Source organism: Coregonus lavaretus, assembly GCF_964263955.1.
Source record: "Coregonus lavaretus genome assembly, chromosome: 22".
NCBI lineage: Eukaryota > Metazoa > Chordata > Actinopteri > Salmoniformes > Salmonidae > Coregonus > Coregonus lavaretus.
In genome coordinates this window covers 45,070,739-45,094,466 of record NC_140009.1, presented here as the reverse complement: position 1 = coordinate 45,094,466, position 23,728 = coordinate 45,070,739, and the positions used below count along the sequence as shown (strand labels likewise).

The following is a 23,728-nucleotide window of genomic DNA, read 5'->3' as shown; positions in this document are numbered from 1 at the left end:
TGGGTTGTAGACTCCGTCTCATGCTACCACTAGAGTGAAAGCACCACCAGCATTCAAAAGTGACCAAAACATCAGCCAGGAAGCATAGGAACTGAGAAGTGGTCTGTGGTCACCACCTGCAGAACCACTTCTTTATTGGGGTTGTCTTGCTAATTGCCTATAATTTCCACCTGTTGTCTATTCCATTTGCACAACAGCATGTGAAATTTATTGTCAATCAGTGTTGCTTCCTAAGTGGACAGTTTGATTTCACAGAAGTGTGATTGACTTGGAGTTACATTGTGTTGTTTAAGTGTTCCCTTTATTTTTTTGAGCAGTGTTTTTTTGTTCAGTGTAGATAGGTCACACTCAACCAGACAGAATTGGCTGAGGTGGAGGTGTTGCCATATTTACAAAGGACAATTTAATTTAATGTCATCACTAAGAGAAACTTTAAAAACTTTAGAGAACAAAGCTTTTTTACACGTTCTTTATTTTAGTGACCTTGATTTTCTCTCAGTTATCTCTGAACCTGATTTAGCTTGAAGCTTTTTCACAAATGTCTATTGTAGATAATCATGACCCCTTCACAACTGAGAGTTAAAGGTAGATTGAATGCCTGGTTCACTCCTGAATTATCTGAAGTAATTCCTAAGAGGCCAGGAACACAGGCTTAGGCCCGAATTGGCAATATTTTAGGCAAATGAGACTGATCAAAAGGGCTAAATCTGATTATGTAACCACTCTTTCTGATGATAAGGGGAACCTGGCTAAATTCTGAAAAACTGTCAATTCTCTAAAGGGTTGCACTTCCTTCTCTCTGCCCCAACAAATTAATTCAGACTCTGGCCCCATTACAGACAAAAATGTCATCATTGATGCATTTAATCATCATTTTATTTCTGCAGGCTATCTTTTTGAACCAGCGTCTGACCCTTCTATCTCTAAGAATGGACTAAATGCTGATTCAGAAATTTTGCAGATTGACTGGTAGTCAAGTTATTGCATTTCGGCAATTCACAGAAAAATAAGTCCTTGATGCCTTACTTGCTATAGATACCAAGAAATCTACAGGGGCTGACCAATTGGAGCCAGGTCTGCTCAAGTCTGCTGCCCCCCTCATTGCTGGCTCAGTAACCCATATCTTAAATCTAACATTGTTATCAGGAAATATTCCTAAAGTATGGAACACAGTTTATGTGCTGCCACGCCATAAGGGCAGGGATAGTAGTGATAATTATCATCCCATCTCCAGGCTTCCATGTCTAGCTAAAATTCTCCTTGGTAAATAAGCAACTTCACTCTATCTGAGCCTGGTATTTTGAATATAAATCAATCTGGGATTAGGCCAGGGCACAGCACTATCACAGCAACCACAGTTGTTAATGATATTGTCAATGCTTTAGACGCTAAAATGAATTGTGCTGCCTTGTTTGTGAAACTGTCAAAAGCATTTGATACTGTTGAGAATGTTATTTTATTGAACAAGTTATCCTCGATTGTCCTGTGCTTTGACGCCTGCTCTTGGTTTCATGATTATCTAAGTGACAGAACATTTCAGGCCATCGTGATTGATGGGGTTAAGTCAGAATTTCTTGAAGTACATAAAGGTGTTCAATTCTAGGACCTGTTCTTTTCACTATTTATAAAAACACTATTGGTCAATCTGTTAAAAGTTGTACATTTCATCTACTGTATATGCGGATCACATTATTATGGACGCTATTGCCCCGACTGCTGACCTGGCTGTGACAAGGCTGCAGTCAGATTTTGCAGCTGTGCAGGAAACCCTTACTGATTTTAAACTCGTGCTTAATACGGGCAAAACTAAATACATTTCATTTTCAAGTTCTCGTAAGATTGCCTCAGATGGATTATGTCTTCATTCATCGTATGGTTCTATAATTGAATATGTCTCTGCATACAAATACCTTGGTATTTGGATTGACAATGATGTATCGCTTAAAAAAACATACGAATAAGCTTGTTAAGAAACTACGATTTTTTATTTATTTATTTTTTACAGTAACAGATCTTCTCTCTCTCTAGTCAGCAGGAAGCAGATTGTGCAGTCAACATTTCTACCTGTTCTTGATTATGGTGATACTACTTATCAAAGTGCAGCTGCCTCTACTTTTAAACCCCTGGATGCCGTTTTTTCATAGCGCCCTTTGTTTTATCACAGGAAACAGTTTTATTACTCACTGTATTCTTTACCAAAAGGTTGTCTGGACCTCTTTGAAGTCACGTAGATCACATCATTATGCTCTTTTTGTTTACAAAACCCTGACCCACAAGCTTCCGACTTACATAACTTTACTATTAAGATTTAAAATTCGAAGTAATCAAACCCGTTCACAGGGTTGGTTCACTCTGAAGATTACTTAGGTGTCTTCAGAGTCAGATCAAATCAGCCTTAAGTTTTTCTGCTCCATATGTTTGGAAAAACAGTACAAATAGAGGCCTTAGTGTTCCTGGGTCAGTTTAGAGAGTGGAAAGACCAATTTTATAATGAAGAACGTTTTTTTTTTTTTTGTTGATTCTGTTTTGTGTATATTTATGTTTGTCTGTGCAATTTGTATTGTGCTGTATTTTACTTGTTTTATATTGTATTCGATTTTTTTATTCTATGAATTTCTATATGCAGGGCTCCCTTGAAAAAGAGACACTGTCTCAATGGTGACTCCCTGCTAAAATAAAGGTACAGAAATAAAATAAATAATTTGTGCATTAGCTAGAACTTCACTACAGTAGCGAGCTAGAGGGAGTATTCAGCATTGAGTGTGTGATCCGGCGTTGTTAGCATCCCGTAATTAGTTTCATATTAATTGATTTGAGACTGGTTCAGCCAGCAAGCAGACAACAGCTAGCTAACTTTTGCTAGCTAATTTCCATGCACATTTCGAATTTCATAAATACTGATTCTACCACCGCTAGATGTACAATTAGGTAGTGAAAACTTGCTCATGAAAAAAACGTCAATATTAGTTACAGGTTTAGTTTTTGGTAAGATTAACTCTGACTTGAGGATGAAAGGGGGTTCAGTGGACAATGTCACCTTGATTACATTTTCTAATGTTAGGACAGCATATTGTAGCCAAAGTTCTTTTTAGCTACAGTGCCTTGCAAAAGTATTCATCCCCCTTGGCGTTTTTCCTATTTTGTTGCATTACAACCTATAATTTAAATTGATTGTTATTTGGATTTCATGTAATGGACATACACAAAATAGTCCAAATTGGTTAAGTAAAAAAAGAAAAACTTGTTTAAAAAAAATCAAAAAAATAAATAACGGAAAAGTGGTGCGTGCATATGTATTCACCCCCTTTGCTATGAAGCCCCTAAATAAGATCTGGTGCAACCAATTACCTTCAGAAGTCACATAAGTAGTTGCACCTGTGTGCAATCTAAGTGTCACATGATCTCAGTATATATATATATATATATATATATATATATATATATATATATATATATATATATATACACACCTGTTCTGAAAGGCCCCAGAGTCTGCAACACCACTAAGCAAGGGGCACCACCAAGCAAGCGGCACCATGAAGACCAAGGAGCTCTCCAAACAGGTCAGGGACAAAGTTGTGGAGAAGTACAGATTAGGATTGGGTTATAAAATAATATCAGAAACTTTGAACATCCCACGGAGCACCATTAAATCCATTATTAAAAAAATTGAAAGAATATGGCACCACAAACCTGCCAAGAGAGGGCCGCTCACCAAAACTCACAGACAAGGCAAGGAGGGCATTAACCAGAGAGGCAACAATGAGACCAAAGATAACCCTGACGGAGCTGCAAAGCTCCACAGCGGAGATTGGAGTATCTGTCCATAGGACCACTTTAAGCCGTACACTCCATAGAGCTGGGCTTTACAGAAGAGTGGCCAGAAAAAAAGCCATTGCTTAAAGAAAAAAATAAGCAAACATGTTTGGTGTTCGCCAAAAGGTATGTGGGAGACTCCCCAAACATTTGGAAGAAGGTACTCTGGTCAGATGAGACTAAAATTGAGCTTTTTGGCCATCAAGGAAAACGATATGTCTGGCGCAAACCCAAGACCTCTCATCACCCCGAGAACACCAACCCTACAGTGAAGCATGGTGGTGGCAGCATCATGCTGTGGGGATGTTTTTCATCGGCAGGGACTGGGAAACTGGTCAGATTTGAAGGAATGATGGATGGCGCTAAATACAGGGAAATTCTTGAGGGAAACCTGTTTCAGTCTTCCAGAGATTTGAGACTAGGATGTTGGTTCACCTTCCAGCAGGACAATGACCCTAAGCATACTGCTAAAGCAACACTTGAGTGGTTTAAGGGGAAACATTTAACTGTCTTGGAACAGCCTAGTCAAAGCCCAGATGTCAATCCAATTGAGAATCTATGGTATGAGAAAGATTGCTGTACACCAGCGGAATCCATCCAACTTGAAGGAGCTGGAGCAGTTTTGCCTTGAAGAATGGGGGGGGGGGGGGGGGTGAATAGTTATGCACGTTCAATTCTGTTTTTTTGTCTTATTTGTTGTTTGTTTCACAAGAAAAAACTATTTTGCATCTTCAAAGTGTTAGGCATGTTGTGTAAATCAAATGATACAAACCCCCCAAAAATCCATTTTAATTCCAGGTTGTAAGGCAACAAAATAGGAAAAATGCCAAGGGGGGTGAATACTTTCGCACGCCACTGTATCCCATGAGTGTTTGCGAGTTATCAGACAGATCAGTGCAGACGTGAGACAATGCCGCTTATTAGACGCTTTCAATGAGAAAGACAGATCTGTAACTCACATTACTATGTGAATTTGGTCGGGTCGTGAACAAAGCTACATATCGCGCCTTTAAGGATGCACTATTGCTTATTACAACTAAACCACACAAATACTTTGTTTTCTGCAAACAATAGGCCTATATGATTTTGTTCATGTGTGGGGAGGTGTGCCCCTTTCCCCTATCCATTTAGGAGTCCTAAGCTGGCTCAAGAGAACCCCTAGAGGCAAACGTTCTGTATAGCCATTAGCCTCTGTAATGCACATGAGCAGTGTGCCTACAAATGGGGTCTTCAATGTTTCTTTGCATAATCTCAACCAGACCTGTGTTCAAATAGCATTTGTTTTCTTTCAAATACTTTAGCTGCGCTTGATTGAGCTTGCCTGGCACAAAAGAACAAATTGAATAGTTCCAAAAGTGCAAACTTTTGGTACCCCGGGCCGACTCAATCTAATGCTCAAGCATTTGAAAGAAAACAAATACCAATTGAACCCAGCTGTGATCTCAACGTAATACACTTCTCATAATCGTCATGATGGCCATCAAATCCTTAAAAAGTTATACAGCTGCACCATTGACAGCATCTTGATTGGCTGCATCACTGCTTGGTATGGCAACAGCACTGCCCTCGATCACATGGCACTACAGAGCGTGGTGCGGACAGCCCAATACATCACTGGGGCCGAGTTCCCTGCCATCCAGGACCTCTATATCAGGCTGTGTGAAAGGAAGGGCCGGAAAATCGTTAAAGACTCCAACCACCCAAGGCAGACTGTTCTCTCTGCTTCCGCATTGCAAGCGGTACTGGTGCATCAAGTCTGACACCAACAGGCTCCTGAACAGCTTCTATCCCCAAGCCATAAGACTGCTAAATAGCTAACATAATGGCTACACAGACTATCTGAGTTTACACTTGTTGTATTTTTGCACTGGTCTCTATGCACACTCACAGGTCTCTACACAGTCACGCACACGGACACTCCAACACACACACATAACATGCACACACATTTATACTGCCTCTACACACACGCACTCACATAAAATCATAATTTATGCTGCTGCTACTCTGTTTATCATATCTTCTGATGCCTAGTCACCTTACCTCTATACATATCTACTTCTATTACTCCAGTATCCCTGCACATTGTAAATATGGTTTTGGAACTGACCCTGTATATATTCAGAGATTCAGATTGTTTAATAGTCACATGTACAGGGTTGCAGGTGTGATGGCAGGGTACAGTGAAAATCGATAGGGGGAGTAGAAGAGGGGGGAGCATCAGGAGAAATAATGTTAATTGGGGGAGTAGCAGGGCGAGGGTGGAGCAAGTAGCCGACTAGTGGTGGCTATTCAGCAGCCTGATGGTCTGAGGGTAGAAACTATTGGTCAGTCTCAGTTTTTGCCATGATGCTCCTGTACAGCCCGCGTCTGAGTGATTGAAGCAGGGAGAACAAGGCATGGCTTGGGTGGCTGGGGTCCCTGATGATCTTCTTGGCCTTCCTGCGACACCTGGTGTAGGGCAGGCAGTGTGCACCCAATGGTGCGTTAGGCTGCACATATCACCCTCTGAAGATCCTTGCGTGGCAGTGCAGTTGCCGTACCAGGCTGTGATGCAGTCCGACAGTATTCTCTCGATGGTGCTCCTGTAGAACACTGTGAGAGCCCTCGGGGACAGGACGAATTTCTTCAGCATCCTGAGGTTGAAGAGTCGCTGTGGTGCCTTCACTACGGTGTCTGTGTGGTTAGACCATTTCAGCTTCTCTGAGATGTGTACACAGATGAATTTGAAGTTATTGACCATCTCCACGGCGGCCCGTCCTGGTTCCTCCTGAAGTCCACAATCAGCTCCTTTGTTTTGTTAAGGTTGAGGGAGAGGTTGTTTACCTGGCACCACGCCGTCAGAGTGCCTACCTCCTCTCTGTAGGCAGTCTCGTCGTTGTTGATAACAGGCCTACTACTGTTGTGTCGTCAGCAAACTTAATGGAGTTGGAACTGTGTGAGGCCACGCAGTCGTAGGTATACAGAGAATACAGGAGGGGACTGAGGACGCACACTTGTGGGGCCCCCGTGTTGAGGATCAGCGTCGAGGAGGTAACGTTGCCTACCTTCACTACCTGGGGACGGTCAGGAATTCCAGGACCCAGTTGCATAGGGAGGAGTTCAGACCCAGGGCTGTGAGCTTTGTAATGAGCATATAGGGCACTATGGTATTGAAGGCCGAGCTGTAGTCGATGAACAGCATCCTCACATATGCATTCCTTTTGTCCAGGTGGGTAAGGACAGTGTGCAGCGCAATGGTGATTGCGTCGTCCGTGGATCTGTCAGGGCAGTAGGCGAATTGGAGAGGGTCGAGTGTGTCGGGGAGGGAGGAGGTGATATGGTCTTTGACTAGCCTCTCGAAGCACTTCATGATGACGGAAGTGAGTGCTACTGGTCGGTAGTCATTCAGTTCAGTAACTTTCCCTTTCTTGGGCACAGGGATGATAGTGGACATCTTACATTTTTACATTTTTTGAAGCAGGTGGATATAGAGGCCTGAGCTAAGGAGAGATAAAAAATGTCAGAGAACACAACAGCCAGCTGGTCTGCACATGCCCTGAGGGCACGGCTAGAGATGCCATCTGGGCCGGCAGCCTTGTGAGGGTTAACACGTTTGAATCTTACATACCTACTCAGTGGAGACTGAGTGGGGGGATCTCCTCGGCAGCTCAGGGTCATTGTGCTCGAATCTTGAGAAAAAGGTGTTTAGCTCGTCTGGTAGGGTGACGTTAGTGACCGTGATTTTCTTTTTATTTATTTTGTGTTTTGTTCTACCTTATGTAAAAAAAAAATGGTGCTACATTGATATTGATTACTACATTGTTGGGTTTGGAGCTTGCAAGAAAGGCATTTCACTGTACTTGTCATTAAAACTTGAAACATTATTATGACGACACTGGTGGTGTCCACCTAGATATAGAGCAAAAAAATATAGAGCTGACAAATTGTTCCATTCTGATGCATAGGGGCTCTATAACATCCACGTATTTACTGTTATATTATCTATGGGTGTCCACTCACGCATCTCAGCCAGCCAGGTATTGAGCTCCTCCATTGTGGCCTTGAGCCGGGTCTCCTCACGGCTGACCTGCAGGCGGCAGCGGGGGTGGAAAATGTAGTAGGGGTCTACAGTCTCCAGCTTGATCTTCATGCTCAGCTGTTGCAGCACCGACAGGAAGTTAATCATGAAGCCGTCCGTGGACACCAGCTTGTCGTCCGTCTGCGAGAGGGGAGGAGGAGGTGGGAGGAGGAGGGGAAGATAATTAATATGAAATAAAGTACCGCTCAATGATTCCCTTATTTGTTTTATTGTTATTCATATATATTTTTATTTGTTTCCGATAGGACAGTGAACAACTGGGGGGGGTGCTAGAATAGCAGTGGGTCTCTCCAGACTTTGGGGCCAGACATTCTAGCTTGAAATGATGGTCACATTAGAAACCCTCAATACAGATGTTTCATAGATTAAATCAAAATAGGCTAGGATCACTAAGCTTTACATCTTTTACCTGCATCTGGGCTTTCTTCACATTGCGGTTGACCAGAGCTGCCATGTAGTTGAGCGCTACCTCTCTTGTCTCTCCGTTCAGTAGGATGTTGTGGAGGATTTTAAACAAGTCACCCTGACAAAGAAACATATAAAAAAGTATTATGTCATACCAACTTGAAGGAAGTATACTTGGGCAAAGGAAAAGTCATAATAGACCCAGGCAGGGCTCTACGCTGACCTTTTTTTACAAGGAGCTTATGTGCGCCCAAGTTGAAAAATGTAGGCTCACAAGGAAACTTAGGAGCACAATGAAAAATATTTGAGTTAATAAAGCTAGAATCCTGAACTTTTTCTCGGGGCACTGGTGCTCCTAAATAAAAGATTCCAGGTCGCAAAGCAAAATATTTAGGCACATATGCAAGTAAAATGGTCGCACTGTAGAGCCCTGCCAGGTGGGTGGGACTTACCCGGGCTGACTCCAGGTAGTGCTGCAGGGTTTGGCTGACCACGCGAGTGTTCTCCATGGTGATGGCTGGGCCCGAGAAGTACTTGTCACCCACTTTGGTCTGAGTAGGAAAAGACCCCAAATACAAAGTCTTTTTTTTTTGCTGGTCAAAGTAATAGAATGGCAACATAATTCTGGAAGCAATTTGATATAAACTTTTCAAGGTCATTTGTATATATGTGAGCTTTAGATTAAGCATTTTATGAAGTGAATTTAGGCAATAGGATACACCAGAAAGACGTTAACATTCAGCAAACTTGGTAAATTCACACAATTCCAAGGGATAAGCAGTGCTGCTGGGCTACATTCCTTTTGCTCTTTGGGCCACATTGCATTGATTCACACAAGCAGACATTCATTTAGCTCCAGGGTGAAGTTTCCTCTAGGTACAGAATTAGGATCAGCTTCCTCTCCCACAATTCTAACCTTAACCATTAGTGTAGAAAATGCAATACTGACCCAGGATCAGCGTCTAGGGGCAACTTCACCCTACTCCTATTACTCACGTCATCCTCTGCAAAGACCGACAAGCTGAAGAACGCTCCCAAGAAGGACAGTCTCTGGACCTCTCGGCCCATCCCCGGGCTCAGAGACTTGGGACACCACAGGGGCAGAGAAGTCATCTGGACAGGACACACACACACACACGAGACAGGCACATACATGAGGTGACTATTACATCACTAAGCCATACTTGGTAAAGGCAGTCACCAATACCACTAGCCTGACAATTCAAATTGCATGTGACCTGTCCAACACTCCTTGGCAATGTGAAAGCATGTTTGTGTTTTCTGCTTATTGTAGACCTTTGTAATGCAATCCAGCTCAAGCTCAAAGTAGGATGACGAGGACACCAACTATGTTATTTAAAGGCACTATTACTAACTAATGGAATTGCCTTACATAAATGGTTCGTACTGATTTCAAACTCTGATTGGCACGATTATAGTGTCGCTAAATACGGTATAGGCTTACAGTGCCTTCGGAAAGTATTCAGACCCCTTCACTTTTTCCACTTTGTTACGTTACAGCCTTATTCTAAAATGTATTTAAAAACATTAAAAAATCCTCAGCAATCTACACACAATACCCCATAATAACAAAGCGAAAACAAGTTTAGAAATGTTTGCATAAAAAATACAAATAAAAACATATTTACATAAGTATTCAGACCCTTTGCTATGAGACTCGAAATTGAGCTCAGGTGCATCCTGTTTCCATTGATCATCCTTGAGATGTTTCTACAACTTGATTGGAGTCCACCTGTGGTAAATTCAATTGATTGGACATGATTTGGAAAGGCATACACCTGTCTATATAAGGTCCCACAGTTGACAGTGCATGTCAGAGCAAAAACCAAGCCATGAGGTCATGGGAATTGTCAGTAGAGCTCAGAGACAGGATTGTGTCGAGGCACAGATCTTGGGAAGGGTACCAAAACATATCTGCAGCATTGAAGGTCCCCAAGAACAGTGGCCTCCATCATTCCTTAATGGAAGAAGTTTGGAACCACCAAGACTCTTCCTAGAGCTGGCCACCCAGCCAAACTGAGCAATCGGGGGAGAAGGGCCTTCGTCAGGGAGGTGACCAGGAACCCGATGGTCACTCTGACTGAGCTCCAGAGTTCCTCTGTGGAGATGGGAGAACCTTCCAGAAGGACAACCATCTCTGCAGCACTCCACCAATCAGGTCTTTATGGTAGTGGCCAGAAGAAAGCCAATCCTCAGTAAAAGGCACATGACAGCCCGCTTGGAGTTTGCCAAAAGGCACCTAAAGACTCTCAGCATGAGAAACAAGATTCTCTGGACTGATGAAACCAAGATTTAACTCTTTGGCCTGAATGCCAAGCGTCACGTCTGGAGGAAACCTGGCACCATCTCTACGGTGAAGCATGGTGGTGGCAGCATCATACTGTGGGGATGTTTTTCAGCGGCAGGGACTGGGAGACTAGTCAGGATCGAGTCAAAGATGAACGGAGCAAAGTACAGAGAGATCCTTGACGAAAACCTGCTCAGGACCTCAGACTGGGACGACGGTTCACCTTCCAACAGGACAACGACCTTAAGCACACAGCCAAGACAACGCAGGAGTGGTCCCTGAAGTCTCTGAATGTCCTTGAATGGCCCAGCCAGAGCCCGGACTTGAACCCGATCGAACATCTCTGGAGAGACCGGAAAATAGCAGGTTTCCAACCTGACAGAGCTTGAGAGGATCTGCAGAGAAGAATGGGAGAAACTGCCCAAATACACGTGTGCCAAGCTTGTAGCGTCATACCCAAGAAGACTTGAGGCTGTAATCGCTGCCAAAGGTACTTCAACAAAGTACTGCGTAAAGGGTCTGAATACTTATGTAAATGTGATATTTCAGTGTTTTTATTTATTTAATAAATTAGCAAAAAAATCTAAAAAAATGTTTTTGCTTTGTCATTATGGGGTATTGTGTGTAGATTGATGAGTGAAAAAAACAATTTCAATCAATTTTAGAATAAGGCTGTAACCTAACAAAATGTGGAAAGAGTCAAGGGGTCTGAATACTTTCCGAAGGTATATATTCCTTAGTCATGCATAAGGGGATTTTGTCTACGTCCCAAAGGGCACCTTATTCCCTTTATAGTTCAATACTTTTGACCAGAGCACTATGGGACCTAGTGAAAAGTAGTGCACTACAAAGGGAATAGGGTTCCATTTGGGACGTATCCTTTGTCTTCCCGTGGGGAAGAAGAGAGTCAACACCTTGGACTATGAGGTGCTATGGAGGAGATTGTTACCTAATTCTTAGGGGTGTAACGGTGAACCTATGGTTCGGGTACGTATTGCGGTTTTGGGGTCACAGTTCGGTTTCGGTACAGCGGGAAAATAAAATGCAAAAGTAAATTTGTTAAAGTTTTGGGATTCCTAATTTCATATGGTTATGAGTCATATAATGCTTGATGAGAGCAATCAGCAATACCAACACTTTTTCTTATTCTTAAATAAAAACACACAATTACTCAACAACACTAAAATACAGTGCAATATGCATGTGAAATCAATATGTAATCATCGCTCAGACATTGTTTTGGCCTGTGCTATAATGTTGTGAACATGTCTCAGACATGGTATAGGTCTATGCTATAATGTTTTCTTACAAAGACAAAAATATGCACACTTGTGTGACTCTCATAAAGGGGGCGTGTCTGTAGCACCGTACTTCTAATTTCCCACTCCGGGGTAATGAGATGGGATGTCACTGTTAAGTAGCTCTGTAGCCCAGGAGGTCCATCCATCTGTAGTAAGCGCAACACAGGGTGCATCGGCCAATTCATTGACAACTTCGCTTTAGCTTGATTATATAGAGCGGGTAGTACCGGTTTGCTGAAATGGGTGCGAGAGGGCGAAGTTCGTAACATGGCTCGAGCACTTTCATGAGGTGCTTAAACCCCCCTATTCTTCTCCAGCACTGAGAATGGGCGCACATCCGCGGCTATAAACATTCCTATCGCTCTTGTAATTTCTTTGGCCCGGTCAGAATCAGCTGTGAAGTGCTGCTTGAATGTACAGGGAAGATTAAGTTGTGTGGTTGTGGTTTTGTGTTTCTGTCTTGCTCCGGTGGTAGGAATACTGGGGTGATGTCGGTGTAAATGTTACAACGTTTGAGGTCTCTCTGTCCATCGCCATAGTAATCTACTGGGAAGCCAAAATGTTCCCAAACTGGAGATTTAAACGATTATGGATATTTCTCCTGGTTTATCGACCTCACCACTCACCATCGTACAGAACAAGTTGCGCCTCACAAAAAGACAGCTTAAAGTGCGACGACTAAGATTTTAATTTTGATTACAAGGTGCACATAGGCTCTAGTTGTTTTAACAGAATAGCCTGAAAATGTTTCTTCAGATCAGATTTACTCAAGAAGCATACAATGCACCGTAGGCATAGCCTATAGGCCTAGTGTTTAATTGTTTTATGTATTCATTCAGGTTCACAGTGCGGACCGAACCGAGGTCCCCATACCGAACGGTTCGGTACAAAAATGTGTACTTTTAAACCCCTACTAATTCTGTAATAGATGAAGAAAGACATAAGAAAGATGTCTCCGTCTCTCCGAACACACTCACCAAATTGCACATGGGGTGAGTCTTCCCAAACTTTATCTCGCAGAGCTCAGCTAAAGCCTGTAGAAAAAAGACACGTTGTAGGTAAACGTTAAATAAACACCCATCCGAAATAGCCTCATAACATTGACCATTGACTGTTAAATGACCATATTCAAATGTTATCTTCAATAAAGTTTCCGTCCCCTGGTGTAAAAAGAAAACACCCGATGTCATCTTACGACAGGTGTGACAAGATGTGGTGTGTGTAGAAATGTCCAATCATGTTACCCAGCCTTTAAGTTTGAGTACTGGGAGCCATAGAAATAGAATTACTAGCCCCTCAGACCACGGCAATTTGAATGGAACACACGTGCACACTCAATATGGCGACCGGTCCACCAATAATAGAACCATTGACTTCAACGGGAAATTCCCATTCTATAATTTATATTTCTATGGTGGGAGCCTAAAGGTTCGCTCAGGGTTTATTGGCTTGTCACGCTAGCAGAGGTTCAGCCTCACGTCGACCACCCGGGCAAGTCCGTGCCGGGAACATAATCCATTATACATTTGGCACATCTCAAACTGCCCGGGTGAGACAGGCTCTCTAGGCTGCCAGCCAGAATCTAAAAGACCATATTAAGACGCGTCCCAAATGGCAACATGTTCCCTATGTGCCCTGTCAAAAGTAGTGCACTATGTAGGGAATAGGGTGCTGCACCGCAAGCACGCATTACTTCTCCGCTGCCACCTTACCATGAGGGGGAATTTAAAGTTGTCACTGTCGAAGGAACATTCTTTCACGGCCAGGCCCAGCCCTTGAAGGATTGGAACGAAGATCTGAAAGACAAAGAAGAGCATGTGAGCAAATGAGGATTGCACCACAGTAAACATAGCTGAAAATCAACATGGTGAAATGTACAGGAGAACTTGGTATAATAGGGGAAAAAAATATTCTGCATTTCACATGGTTTTTCTCAAGTGTTTGACTAATTGATCGAATTCTCAATTACCAAATGTTTTCTAATTGACCTTTTAATTATCAGCCTTACCGTCTACAAGCTTGGACAACAATGTCACACAAATAAAAGCATCGTTTTTGTGTGTGTCTCTGTATATCTGTGTGTCAGTCTGTCTGTCTCTCGGTCGAGCCCACCTGTCTGAAGACCTCCTCCTGGTGGGTCATGCGGGCCAGCTCCTGGATAAAGCCATACGGCAGGTTTCGGCACAGCATGTAGGGCACCAGCAGGGACTGCTGCAGGGGGCTCCTGAGTGGAGAGGCAAGGGGAGGAGGAACGCTTTCACGCAGACACACAACATACCTGGCCCGTGTCACATGGCCAAACACTATTTTGAAAGCAAATTAGGAGTGTATTTTGAATAAGAAAATGTGCATTGTATCCTTGTTTTCTACCATTTAACAATTGGCAGAACAGGCATTCTAACAAAAGCCTACTTTATATTGTACGTATGTTTGCGTCAAGTTACTAAAAGCATTGAGTTACTATAACGAACATACCAAAAATATTTCAAGAGCATATTTTTTCCATCTTCATAACATTGCAAAAATTTGAAACTGTCAAAATATTTGGCAGAAAAGCTAATCCATGATTTTGCAATGCTCTACTCTCCGGCTAGCACTAAATAAACTTCAACTAGTCCTAAATACATCTGCTAGAATCTTGACTAGAACCAAAAAATTATAATAATAATAATGACCCCATTACGGGGGCTGAGTCACTGGCTTGCTAGTGCTCTCCCAAGCCGTCCCAGAAGGGGTGCATCAGGTCTTGCCAGCATTTTTTTTGCTATACTCGACTTGAGTGCGTTGTCACTGACGTTATCTTCCTGCCTGGTCTTGCGCCCTCTCGGGTTCGTGTGGTGGGGGAGATCTTCGTGGGCTATACGCTGCCTTGTCTCAGGGTAGTAAGTTGGTGGTCTGTTGATATCCCTCTGGTGGTGGGGGGCTGTGCTTTGACAAAGTGGGTGGGGTTACCTTGTTGGCCCTGTCCAGGGGTATCGTCAGACGGGGCCACAGTGTCCCCGACCCCCCCCGTCTCAGTTCCCAGTATCTATGCTGCAATAGTCTATACTATATATACAAAAGTATGTGGACACCCCTTCAAATTAGTGGATTCGGCTACTTCAGCCACACCCGTTGCTGACGTGTATAAAATCAAGTAACAACGCGTAGAGCGTAAAAATAGTCTGTCCTCGGTCTAACAACTCACTACAGAGTTCCAAACTGCCTCTGGAAGCAACGTCAGCACAATAACTGTTAGTCGGGAGGTTCATGAAATGGGTTTCCATGGCCGTGCAGCCGCACACAAGCCTTAGATCACCATGCGCAATGCCAAGCGTCGGCTGGAGTGGCGTAAAGCTCGAGCAGTAAAAACACATTCTCTGGAGTGATGAATCACGCTTCGCCATCCGGCAGTCCGACGGACGAATCTGGGTTTGGCAGATGCCAGGAGAACGCTACCTGCCCCAATGCATAGTGCCAACTGTAAAGTTTGGTGGAAGAGGAATAATGGTCTGGGGCTGTTTTTCCATGGTGCAGGCCCCTTAGTTCCAGTGAAGGGAAATCTTAACGCTACAGCATACAATGACATTCTAGATGATTCTGTTCTTCCAACTTTTTGGCAACAATTTGGGGAAGGCCCTTTCCTGTTCAGCATGACAATACCCCCGTGCACAAAGCGAAGTCCATACAGAAATGGTTTGTCGAGATCGGTGTGGAAGAACTTGACTGGCCTGCACAGAGCCCTGACCTCAACCCCATCGAACACCTTTGGGATGAATTGGAACACCGACTGCGAGCCAGGCCTAATCGCCAACATCAGTGCCCGACCTCACTAATGCTCGTGGCTGAATGGAAGCAAGTCCCCATAGCAATGTTCCAATATCTATTGAAAAGCCTTCCCAGAAGAGTGGAGGCTGTTATAGCAGCAAAGGGGGAATCAACTCCATATTCATGCCCATGATTTTGAATGAGATGATCGATGAGCAGGTGCACACATAATTTTGGTCATGTACAGTGCCTTGCAAAATAATTCATCCCCCCTTGGCGTTTTTCCTATTTTGTTGCATTACAACCTGTAATATAAATTGATTTTATTTGGATTTCATGTAACAGATATACACAAAATAGTCCAAATTTAAGTGAAATTAAAAAAATAACTTGTTTTTAAAAAAATTACGGAAAGGTGGTGCGTGCATATGTATTCACCCCCTTTACTACGAAGTCCCTAAATACGATCTGGTGCAACCAATTACCTTCAGAAGTCACATAATTAGATAAATAAAGTCCACCTGTGTGCAATCTAAGCGTCACATGATCTGTCACATGATCTCAGAATATATACACACCTGTTCTGAAAGGCCCCAGAGTCTGCAACACCACTAAGCAAAGGGCACCACCAAGCAAGCGGCACCATGAAGACCAAGGAGCTCTCCAAAAAGGTCAGGGACAAAGTTGTGGAGAAGTACTGATCAGGTTTGGGTTATAAAATAATATCCAAAACTTTGAACATCCCACAGAGCACCATTAAATCCATTATTAAAAAATTGAAAGAATATGGCACCACAACAAACCTGCCAGGAGAGGGCCGCCCTCCAAAACCCATGGACCATGCAAGTAGAGCATTAATCAGATAGGCAACAAAGACACCAAAGATAACCCTGAAGGAGCTGCAAAGCTCCACAGCGGAGATTGGAGTATCTGTCCATAGGACCACTTTAAGCCGTACACTCCTCAGAGCTGGGCTTTACGGAAGAGTGGCCAGAAAAAAGCCATTGCTTAAAGAAAAAAATAAGTAAACATGTTTGGTGTTCGCCAAAAGGCATGTGGGAGACTCCCCAAACATTTGGAAGAAGGTACTCTGGTCAGATGAGACTCAAATTGAGCTTTTTGGCCATCAACGAAAACGATATGTCTGGCGCAAACACAACACCTCTCATCACCCCGAAAACACCATCCCCACAGTGAAGCATGGTGGTGGCAGCATCATGCTGTGGGGATGTTTTTCATCGGCAGGGACTGGGAAACTGGTCAGATTTGAAGGAATGATGGATGGCGCTAAATACAGGGAAATTCTTGAGGGAAACCTGTTTCAGTTTACCAGAGATTTGAGACTGGGACGGAGGTTCACCTTCCAGCAGGACAATGACCCTAAGCATACTGCTAAAGCAACACTCGAGTGGTTTAAAGGGAAACATTTAAATGTCTTGGAATGGCCTAGTCAAAGCCCAGACCTCAATCCAATTGAGAATCTGTGGTATGACTTAAAGATTGCTCTACACCAGCGGAACCCATCCAACTTGAAGGAGCTGGAGCAGTTTTGCCTTGAAGAATGGGTAAAAATCCCAGTGGCTAGATGTGCCAAGCTTATAGAGACATACCCCAAGAGACTTGCAGCTGTAATTGCTGCAAAAGGTGGCTCTACAAAGTATTGACTTTGGGGTGGTGGATAGTTCTGCACGCTCAAGTTTTGTTTTTTGTCTTATTTGTTGTTTGTTTCACAATAAAAAATATTTTGCATCTTCAAAGTGGTAGGCATGTTGTGTAAATCAAATGATACAAACAAAAATCAATTTTAATTCCAGGTTGTAAGGCAACAAAATAGGAAAAATGCCAAGGGGGGTGAATACTTTCGCAAGCCACTGTAGTGTATGTGCCGAGGGGCTACGGTCAGTCTGTCCAATCTGGTGTATTTCTCCTGTGTGATCTTCAGTATGCTTTCTTTAATTCACCCATCTTTCTCTCTCCCCTCCCGGAGAACCTGAGCCCTAGGACCATGCCACAGGACTACCTGGCCACTCCTGGCTGTCCTCGTCCCCAGTCCACCTGGCCGGGCTGCTGATCCAGTTTAACTAAAAGCATTCACTAAACCCTAAACCTCAACTAAATCTGGTAATGAATAATGTGGAAATGGATCAAGTTGAGGTGACTAAACGGCTTGGAGTAACCCTGGATTGTAAACTCATGGTCAAAACATATTGATACAACAGTAGCTAAGATGGGGAGAAGTCTGTCCATAATAAAGTGCTGTCTGCCTTCTTAACAACTCTATCAACAAGGCAGGTCCTACAGGCCATAATTTTGTCGGACCTGGACTACTGTTAAGTCGTGTGGTCAGGTGCCACAAAGAGGGACTTAGGAAAATTACAATTGGCTCAGAACAAGGTAGCACCGCTGGCCTTTAAATGTACATGGGGAGCTAACATTAATGATATGCATGTCAATCTCTCATGGCTCAAAGTGGAGGAGAGATTGACTTCATCACTACTTGTTTTTGTAAGAAGTGTTGACAAGCTAAATGCACCGAGCTGTCTGTTTAAACTACTAGCACACAGCTCAGACACCCATGCATACCCTACAAGACATGCCACCAGAGGTCTCGTCACAATCCCCAAGTCCAAAACAGACTATGGGAGGTGCACAGTACTACATAGAGCCATGACTTCATGGAACTCTATTCCACATCAGGTAACTGATGCAGATTTAAAAAACAGATAAATAAAAATCTTATGGAACTGCGGGGACTGTGGACACACACAGGCGCTAGCATGCGCACTCTACACACATACAGTGTAATATTGTTGTATGGTGCTATTATACTGTATTGTAGATATGTAGTGGTGTAATAATGTTATATGATGTACTGTTTTATTTTTTGTTTTATGTGTAATAATGTGTTGGATCCCTAATAAATACAAATACTCTCTCTCTGAATGCTCGGCTATGAAAAGCCAACTGACATTTACTCCTGAGGTGCTGACCTGTTGCACCCTCTATAACGACTGTGATAATTATTTCACCCTGCTGGTCATCTATGAACATTTCAACATCTTGAAGAACAATCTAGCCTTAATGGCCATGTACTCTTATAATCTCTACCGGCACAGCCAGAAAAAGACTGGCCACCCCCTCAGAGCCTGGCTCCTCTAGGTTTCTTCCTAGGTTCCTGCCTTTCTAGGGAGTTTTTCCTAGCCACCACGCTTCTACATCTGCATTGCTTGCTCTTTGAGGTTTTAGGCTGAGTTTCTGTATAAGCACTTTGTATCATCTGCTGATGTAAAAAGGGCTTCATAAATAAATTGTATTGATTGATTGCGCCGAGTTACTAAACTGTGAGGCTACACACGCTTGCACCTATGCAAGATCAGCATTTTGTGTAGCTAATTTTCATTCTTGCAATGCGTATTGCGTAGGGTATGAATTAGGCTTTACTCAGACACACAACATACCTTGAACAAGTCACCTGGCCAATACTATTTTGAGGAACAAACCTATTTTTGTACCAAATTCTTGCATCGTATTCTTGTATTCTGCCCTTTAACAAGTGGTAGAGCATGCATGCTAACTAACATGCTCAGAGCATGGTGAGAGGAAACACTAGAGTGGGGGAGCAAAGGTGTAAAAGACATGGCAAAATTATGTGGATATGTGAACCCAATGAATAATAGATTAGTTGCTATTGTGCTAGGGTTGCTATGATGCTGGAATAGTAGCACCTGCTTGGGGTGCTGAAATAGCAGACAAAAGAACAAAACATGTATTTTCCATAGTTTAATTTCAAGGCGAAAGCAACATCCAGGCCGTCAGGCATCATAATTGTCAATTGACAAGTTAATTGCTGCTTTCTTCCATGTGTCTATGAGTGGATATTTGGGCTTTAAAAAATATATATCTATTTGCACTTGCCGAAATAGTTTTGAATTGAAATAACACCAAAAAAAAAATACATAAAATATATGGGTCATCTGAAACTAACAGGCAAGCAGGCAACATAGCTAAACAGCTAGACACTCCTATTCAATGGCATGGGAAACACTGATGTACAGAATAATAGAAATGACTGTATTATGACCACAGTATTGTGAGAGGTCACAGAAGGTGACAGGAAGGTGTCAGACTGACCTTGGCTGTGTGAGAGCGCCCTGAAGGACAAGAGCGGCGTGGGAAATACACTGTGAGCGTATGTTGCTGAGGAGCTGGCTGACACTGGGGTGGCTGCAAATCTGAGAAGACAGAGAAGGAGAGAGAAGTACAAGTTAAGTTTGTTTTGTCACCATCAGGGCTGTCAAGGTGACCCCGTCTCCACATTCTGCTGCCGAATCATAATTTGGTCACAGAGGAGTGGATCTTTCTCTCATCGTGAGCGGTATTGTGGTTAGGGCTGTTACGGTGACCGTATTACCACCACACCGGTGGTCACAAATCATGACCGCAGTCAAATTCCACGTGACTGTTTAGTCATGGTAACTAGGCTTCTCCAAAACTGTGCTCTGATGCTGCTGATGGTAATTAGTAGCCTACCAAACTTGCCAACTGCCTGGTACTCAGCACTATTGTCCCTCTTATCACTCCAACATCAATGCAAATGTATTTGAAAATCAAATCAAACACTTCACGAGAGCCCATGAGCTCATGTTGTGCAACATTTCTATAGGCTAAGCAATTACCTACAGAATGTATTAAAAATCTAAACCTATAGCCCAAAGTTTATATCACAACTACATTTGCATAAATAACTCTAAATTAAGCATATAGGAGGACCTGTTTCTTTGTTAACCGCTCAACACAGAATAGCCGCATGTGCGCACTGCCTCAGAAATTGTTTTGAGAAAATATACTTTCTATTTTAATCAGCTATGTTCAATTGTATTCTTCATACTGTAAAATAATGCCACGGAATTCTAAGCAACTCTTGTCTGCTGAATGAACTAGTGTAGCCCACAGCCATATGGCATAGCCAGATCAGGGCCTAACATAAGGACAACTCAGAGTATGCTATTCTGTTCTTTTGAAATAAACTAAATTTTCTTCATATCATGTTTCTTCAGACCTGTCTAAAATAAATAATGGATTTATTGTGATGGTGTAGGCTATAATAAATGGATTTATAATACTTTTTTAAATGTAGATGTTCCAAAAGGTCTGCATCAGTGGCTTGTAGGCTATGTGTGGAAGCCAGGAGATGCTAAACATGTTTATGTTAATTAACGGTCAATTACCGTGAGACCAACAGTTATTTGCTTGACAATCACCGGCTGACAAAATGTCATGACCGCCACAGCCCTAATTGTGGTCAGGCTCTTTGAACTCAATTGGCTATGTTGCGAGAGGTTTATGTTCATGTGTTTTGTCCATATCCGTCTCTCTTTTAAATAACACAAATTTTAACAGAAAAGAGTGTTCCGACATGCAAATTTAACTTTGCCTTATCTCAGGACATTTCTGCTACAACCTGCGGTCTTAGGCATAGCACACCATGCATGGCTGAAAAGTAAGTATTGTTTGGGGACACTATCTTCAAATGGTGTTTCAGAAAGAAAAATTCTGCCTAAGATTCCAAATGCTTCAAACAGTGATGGGGGGGGGGGGGGGGGGGTCCAATACAGTTACATATCGCTATATTATTTTTGGACGATGTTACTTTGACTCCAAGTATTGATTTGTAAAATAATAAAATAAAAATGTGGTGCTAAGTACAGTTAGCTAGCACTAGTGGGCTGTACCTGCGCCAAAACTCCGGTATTTTTCATCCTATAGCTTGTTCTACATCATTTTTTTAATAGTGTACCAACATGTTTTCAGCACCTTTATTTCCATGACTGATCAAAACTAATTTTCTCATGCGGCCTCTTTTCTCTCTGCAGCAGACATAGTGAGCAATATGTTTGGAACATCATCGCAATAAAATCGCTGTATCGAATTGCAGAACATATCATATCGGCACCTACGTATTGTGATAATATCGTATCGTGAGGTCCCTGGCAATTCCCAGCCCTACTTCCAAATGAGTAGATACGGGTCATCCCTAAGGTGGGGAGCCATTTATGTTTGGGGTGTTTCCAGTTTACCTTGGGCGCCTTCCTTTCCTCCATGCCCACACTGTCGAAGCGCTCGATGAGGTAGTTGAGCATCTCCGTCTCCTTGCACGCCTCGATGGAGAAGCGGTCGCCGCAGGATTCCGAGGCCATTCCCCCTCCAGACGCACCCAGACTACACAGAGAGATGGAGGGAGGGAGGGTAAAACAGAGGGAGACAAAGTCATTACATTTAACAGGACAATAGGAGAAGAACCAGGGCACCGTAAGAAACAAGCCACGTGGACAAATGCGGTAAATAAGCGACCCTTCCAGTTCTCCTGAAAGAAATGTCAAACGTTAGCGACAGTATTGCAACGCAGCGTTTCAGCATTTTGAATCCACAATTCTTGAGTGAACTAAACTCTTCGATTTGACAAAATTCCTTCAATAATCTCCCTCAATAGCAGTTTGAAGCTTAAAGCTGGGTCGTGTTCATTAATGCACGCAACGGAAAACCTTTTGCAATGTTTTGCGAAGTAAAACAAACATTTGTGTTTCTTTTTGTTCAACTCCATGTAGTCGCTCGCTCCCTCCTGGCTTGTTTCAGTCCATTTTCTTCCATCTGGTGCTTAATGAACACAACCCAGGTAATGGATTCTACAGAGATATCCATTGACCACACCCATGGGTTCACTGGGGTCTAAGCTAATGCATTGCTAGTGGTCTGTTTCAGAAGACAGTTTTTGTGACAAACTATCGCTAGGAGACACTAGGGCTGTGTTGCACATATATTGCAGAAAATGCTCTGCCAATACCGCAGAAAACTAACTTTTTAGTGACTGCAGGAATATTGTGGATAATTATTCTGCCCAAGGCTGCTTGACAGATTTCTAGCAGAGACTTGAGTGCACAGAACAGGGAACTGAATGTCTTGTGAAATTGGTGGAGAACTTGCACTTTCAATCTAGCAGATCGTTTATCCGGGCTGCAGCAAGCAGCATTTGCAGCAACAGACTATCTGAGACACGTTCAAACCTGTTGACGTCTTTGGGTTTTATCTGAACATTGTTTGCAGAAAGATGAAACAGTGGCTTCGACATGCACTTCCAAGGCTTATTTGCCTGGTCTTCACAGACAGTCTAAACTTTGGATCCTTTCCACATATCACAAATTTGATCCGAGAGCTAGAGAAATTGGCAATCTGAGCTACAGTACATGACAGGCCTAATTCACAGGGAAATTACAATCCTGGGCCAAACTCATGCTGGTGATTTCCAAGATCCTAGTGCTTGAGTACCTGATATCATGCTACTAACTGCAATGCTAGCCTTGTCATAATATTTGTATTTAATGAACTGCAATTCAGACCAGCTCACCAGTACCACAAAGCTGAGCACCCTGCCTTGATCTGTACTGACATGAACTACTTCTCTAAGGTTGAGCTTCAACTACAGTTGAGGGCCCGTAAAATCTGCTAGCGTTTACAGCCTCTACGTTTCTCAGCCTGTGCCTGCAGCAGCTGGGCTGCAGTGGTGAAACGCTGGCTACGCCCCAAAGGGCACCCTATTCCTTATATAGTGCACTACTTTTGACCATCACCCTGGGGTTACCTCAGCGGTTAGTGGCTAGGCTTGTCACACTGCTGAAGCATGCCGGTGAGTCTACTGAACACACACAGGCCGTGCAGCGGTGTATACCTGGACCCAAACTGAAACTGCGCAAAATCCTCCTCCTGCTCATCCTCAGGCTCTTCTTCGCTGCTGTCCGGAGACATGTCAGAGAGGGCGAAGAACAGATAGGAGAGGGGGCTGGTGTGGAGGAAGGAGGGATAAAGCAGGAGGACAGGGTGTGAGGATGGGGAGACAAGAGAGGTGGAAAAACATGAAGACTAAGATGGAGATTTGATGGACAGTTTAGACACACAGGTCATATATAAGAGAGGGTAGGGAAGGAAGAGGGTAGCACTGAGGAAAGGACGTAGGAAGGAAGTGATATGACTAGCACGCCTTCTCTCTGACTTTAGCTGAACCTTGATTGTGATTCA

At 43.1% G+C, this 23,728-nt stretch overlaps 1 protein-coding gene across 3 annotated transcripts in view; it reads right to left on the bottom strand.

Annotated features, from left to right (window-relative positions):
* The window catches only part of LOC311150019 (ubiquitin conjugation factor E4 B-like), a 96,880-nt gene that overhangs the window by 25,898 nt on the left and 47,254 nt on the right, over positions 1-23,728 (bottom strand). For all 3 annotated transcript variants that reach the window (XM_084187259.1, XM_084187261.1, XM_084187260.1), the window contains exons 7-15: positions 21,736-21,877; positions 19,790-19,890; positions 14,024-14,135; positions 13,624-13,707; positions 12,889-12,945; positions 9,299-9,415; positions 8,755-8,853; positions 8,307-8,420; positions 7,819-8,017 (exon numbers count right to left, since the gene is read on the bottom strand). In XM_084187259.1, the coding sequence (XP_084043385.1) occupies positions 7,819-8,017; positions 8,307-8,420; positions 8,755-8,853; positions 9,299-9,415; positions 12,889-12,945; positions 13,624-13,707; positions 14,024-14,135; positions 19,790-19,890; positions 21,736-21,877 (1,025 nt within the window). The remainder of the gene's footprint in view (positions 1-7,818; positions 8,018-8,306; positions 8,421-8,754; positions 8,854-9,298; positions 9,416-12,888; positions 12,946-13,623; positions 13,708-14,023; positions 14,136-19,789; positions 19,891-21,735; positions 21,878-23,728) is intronic.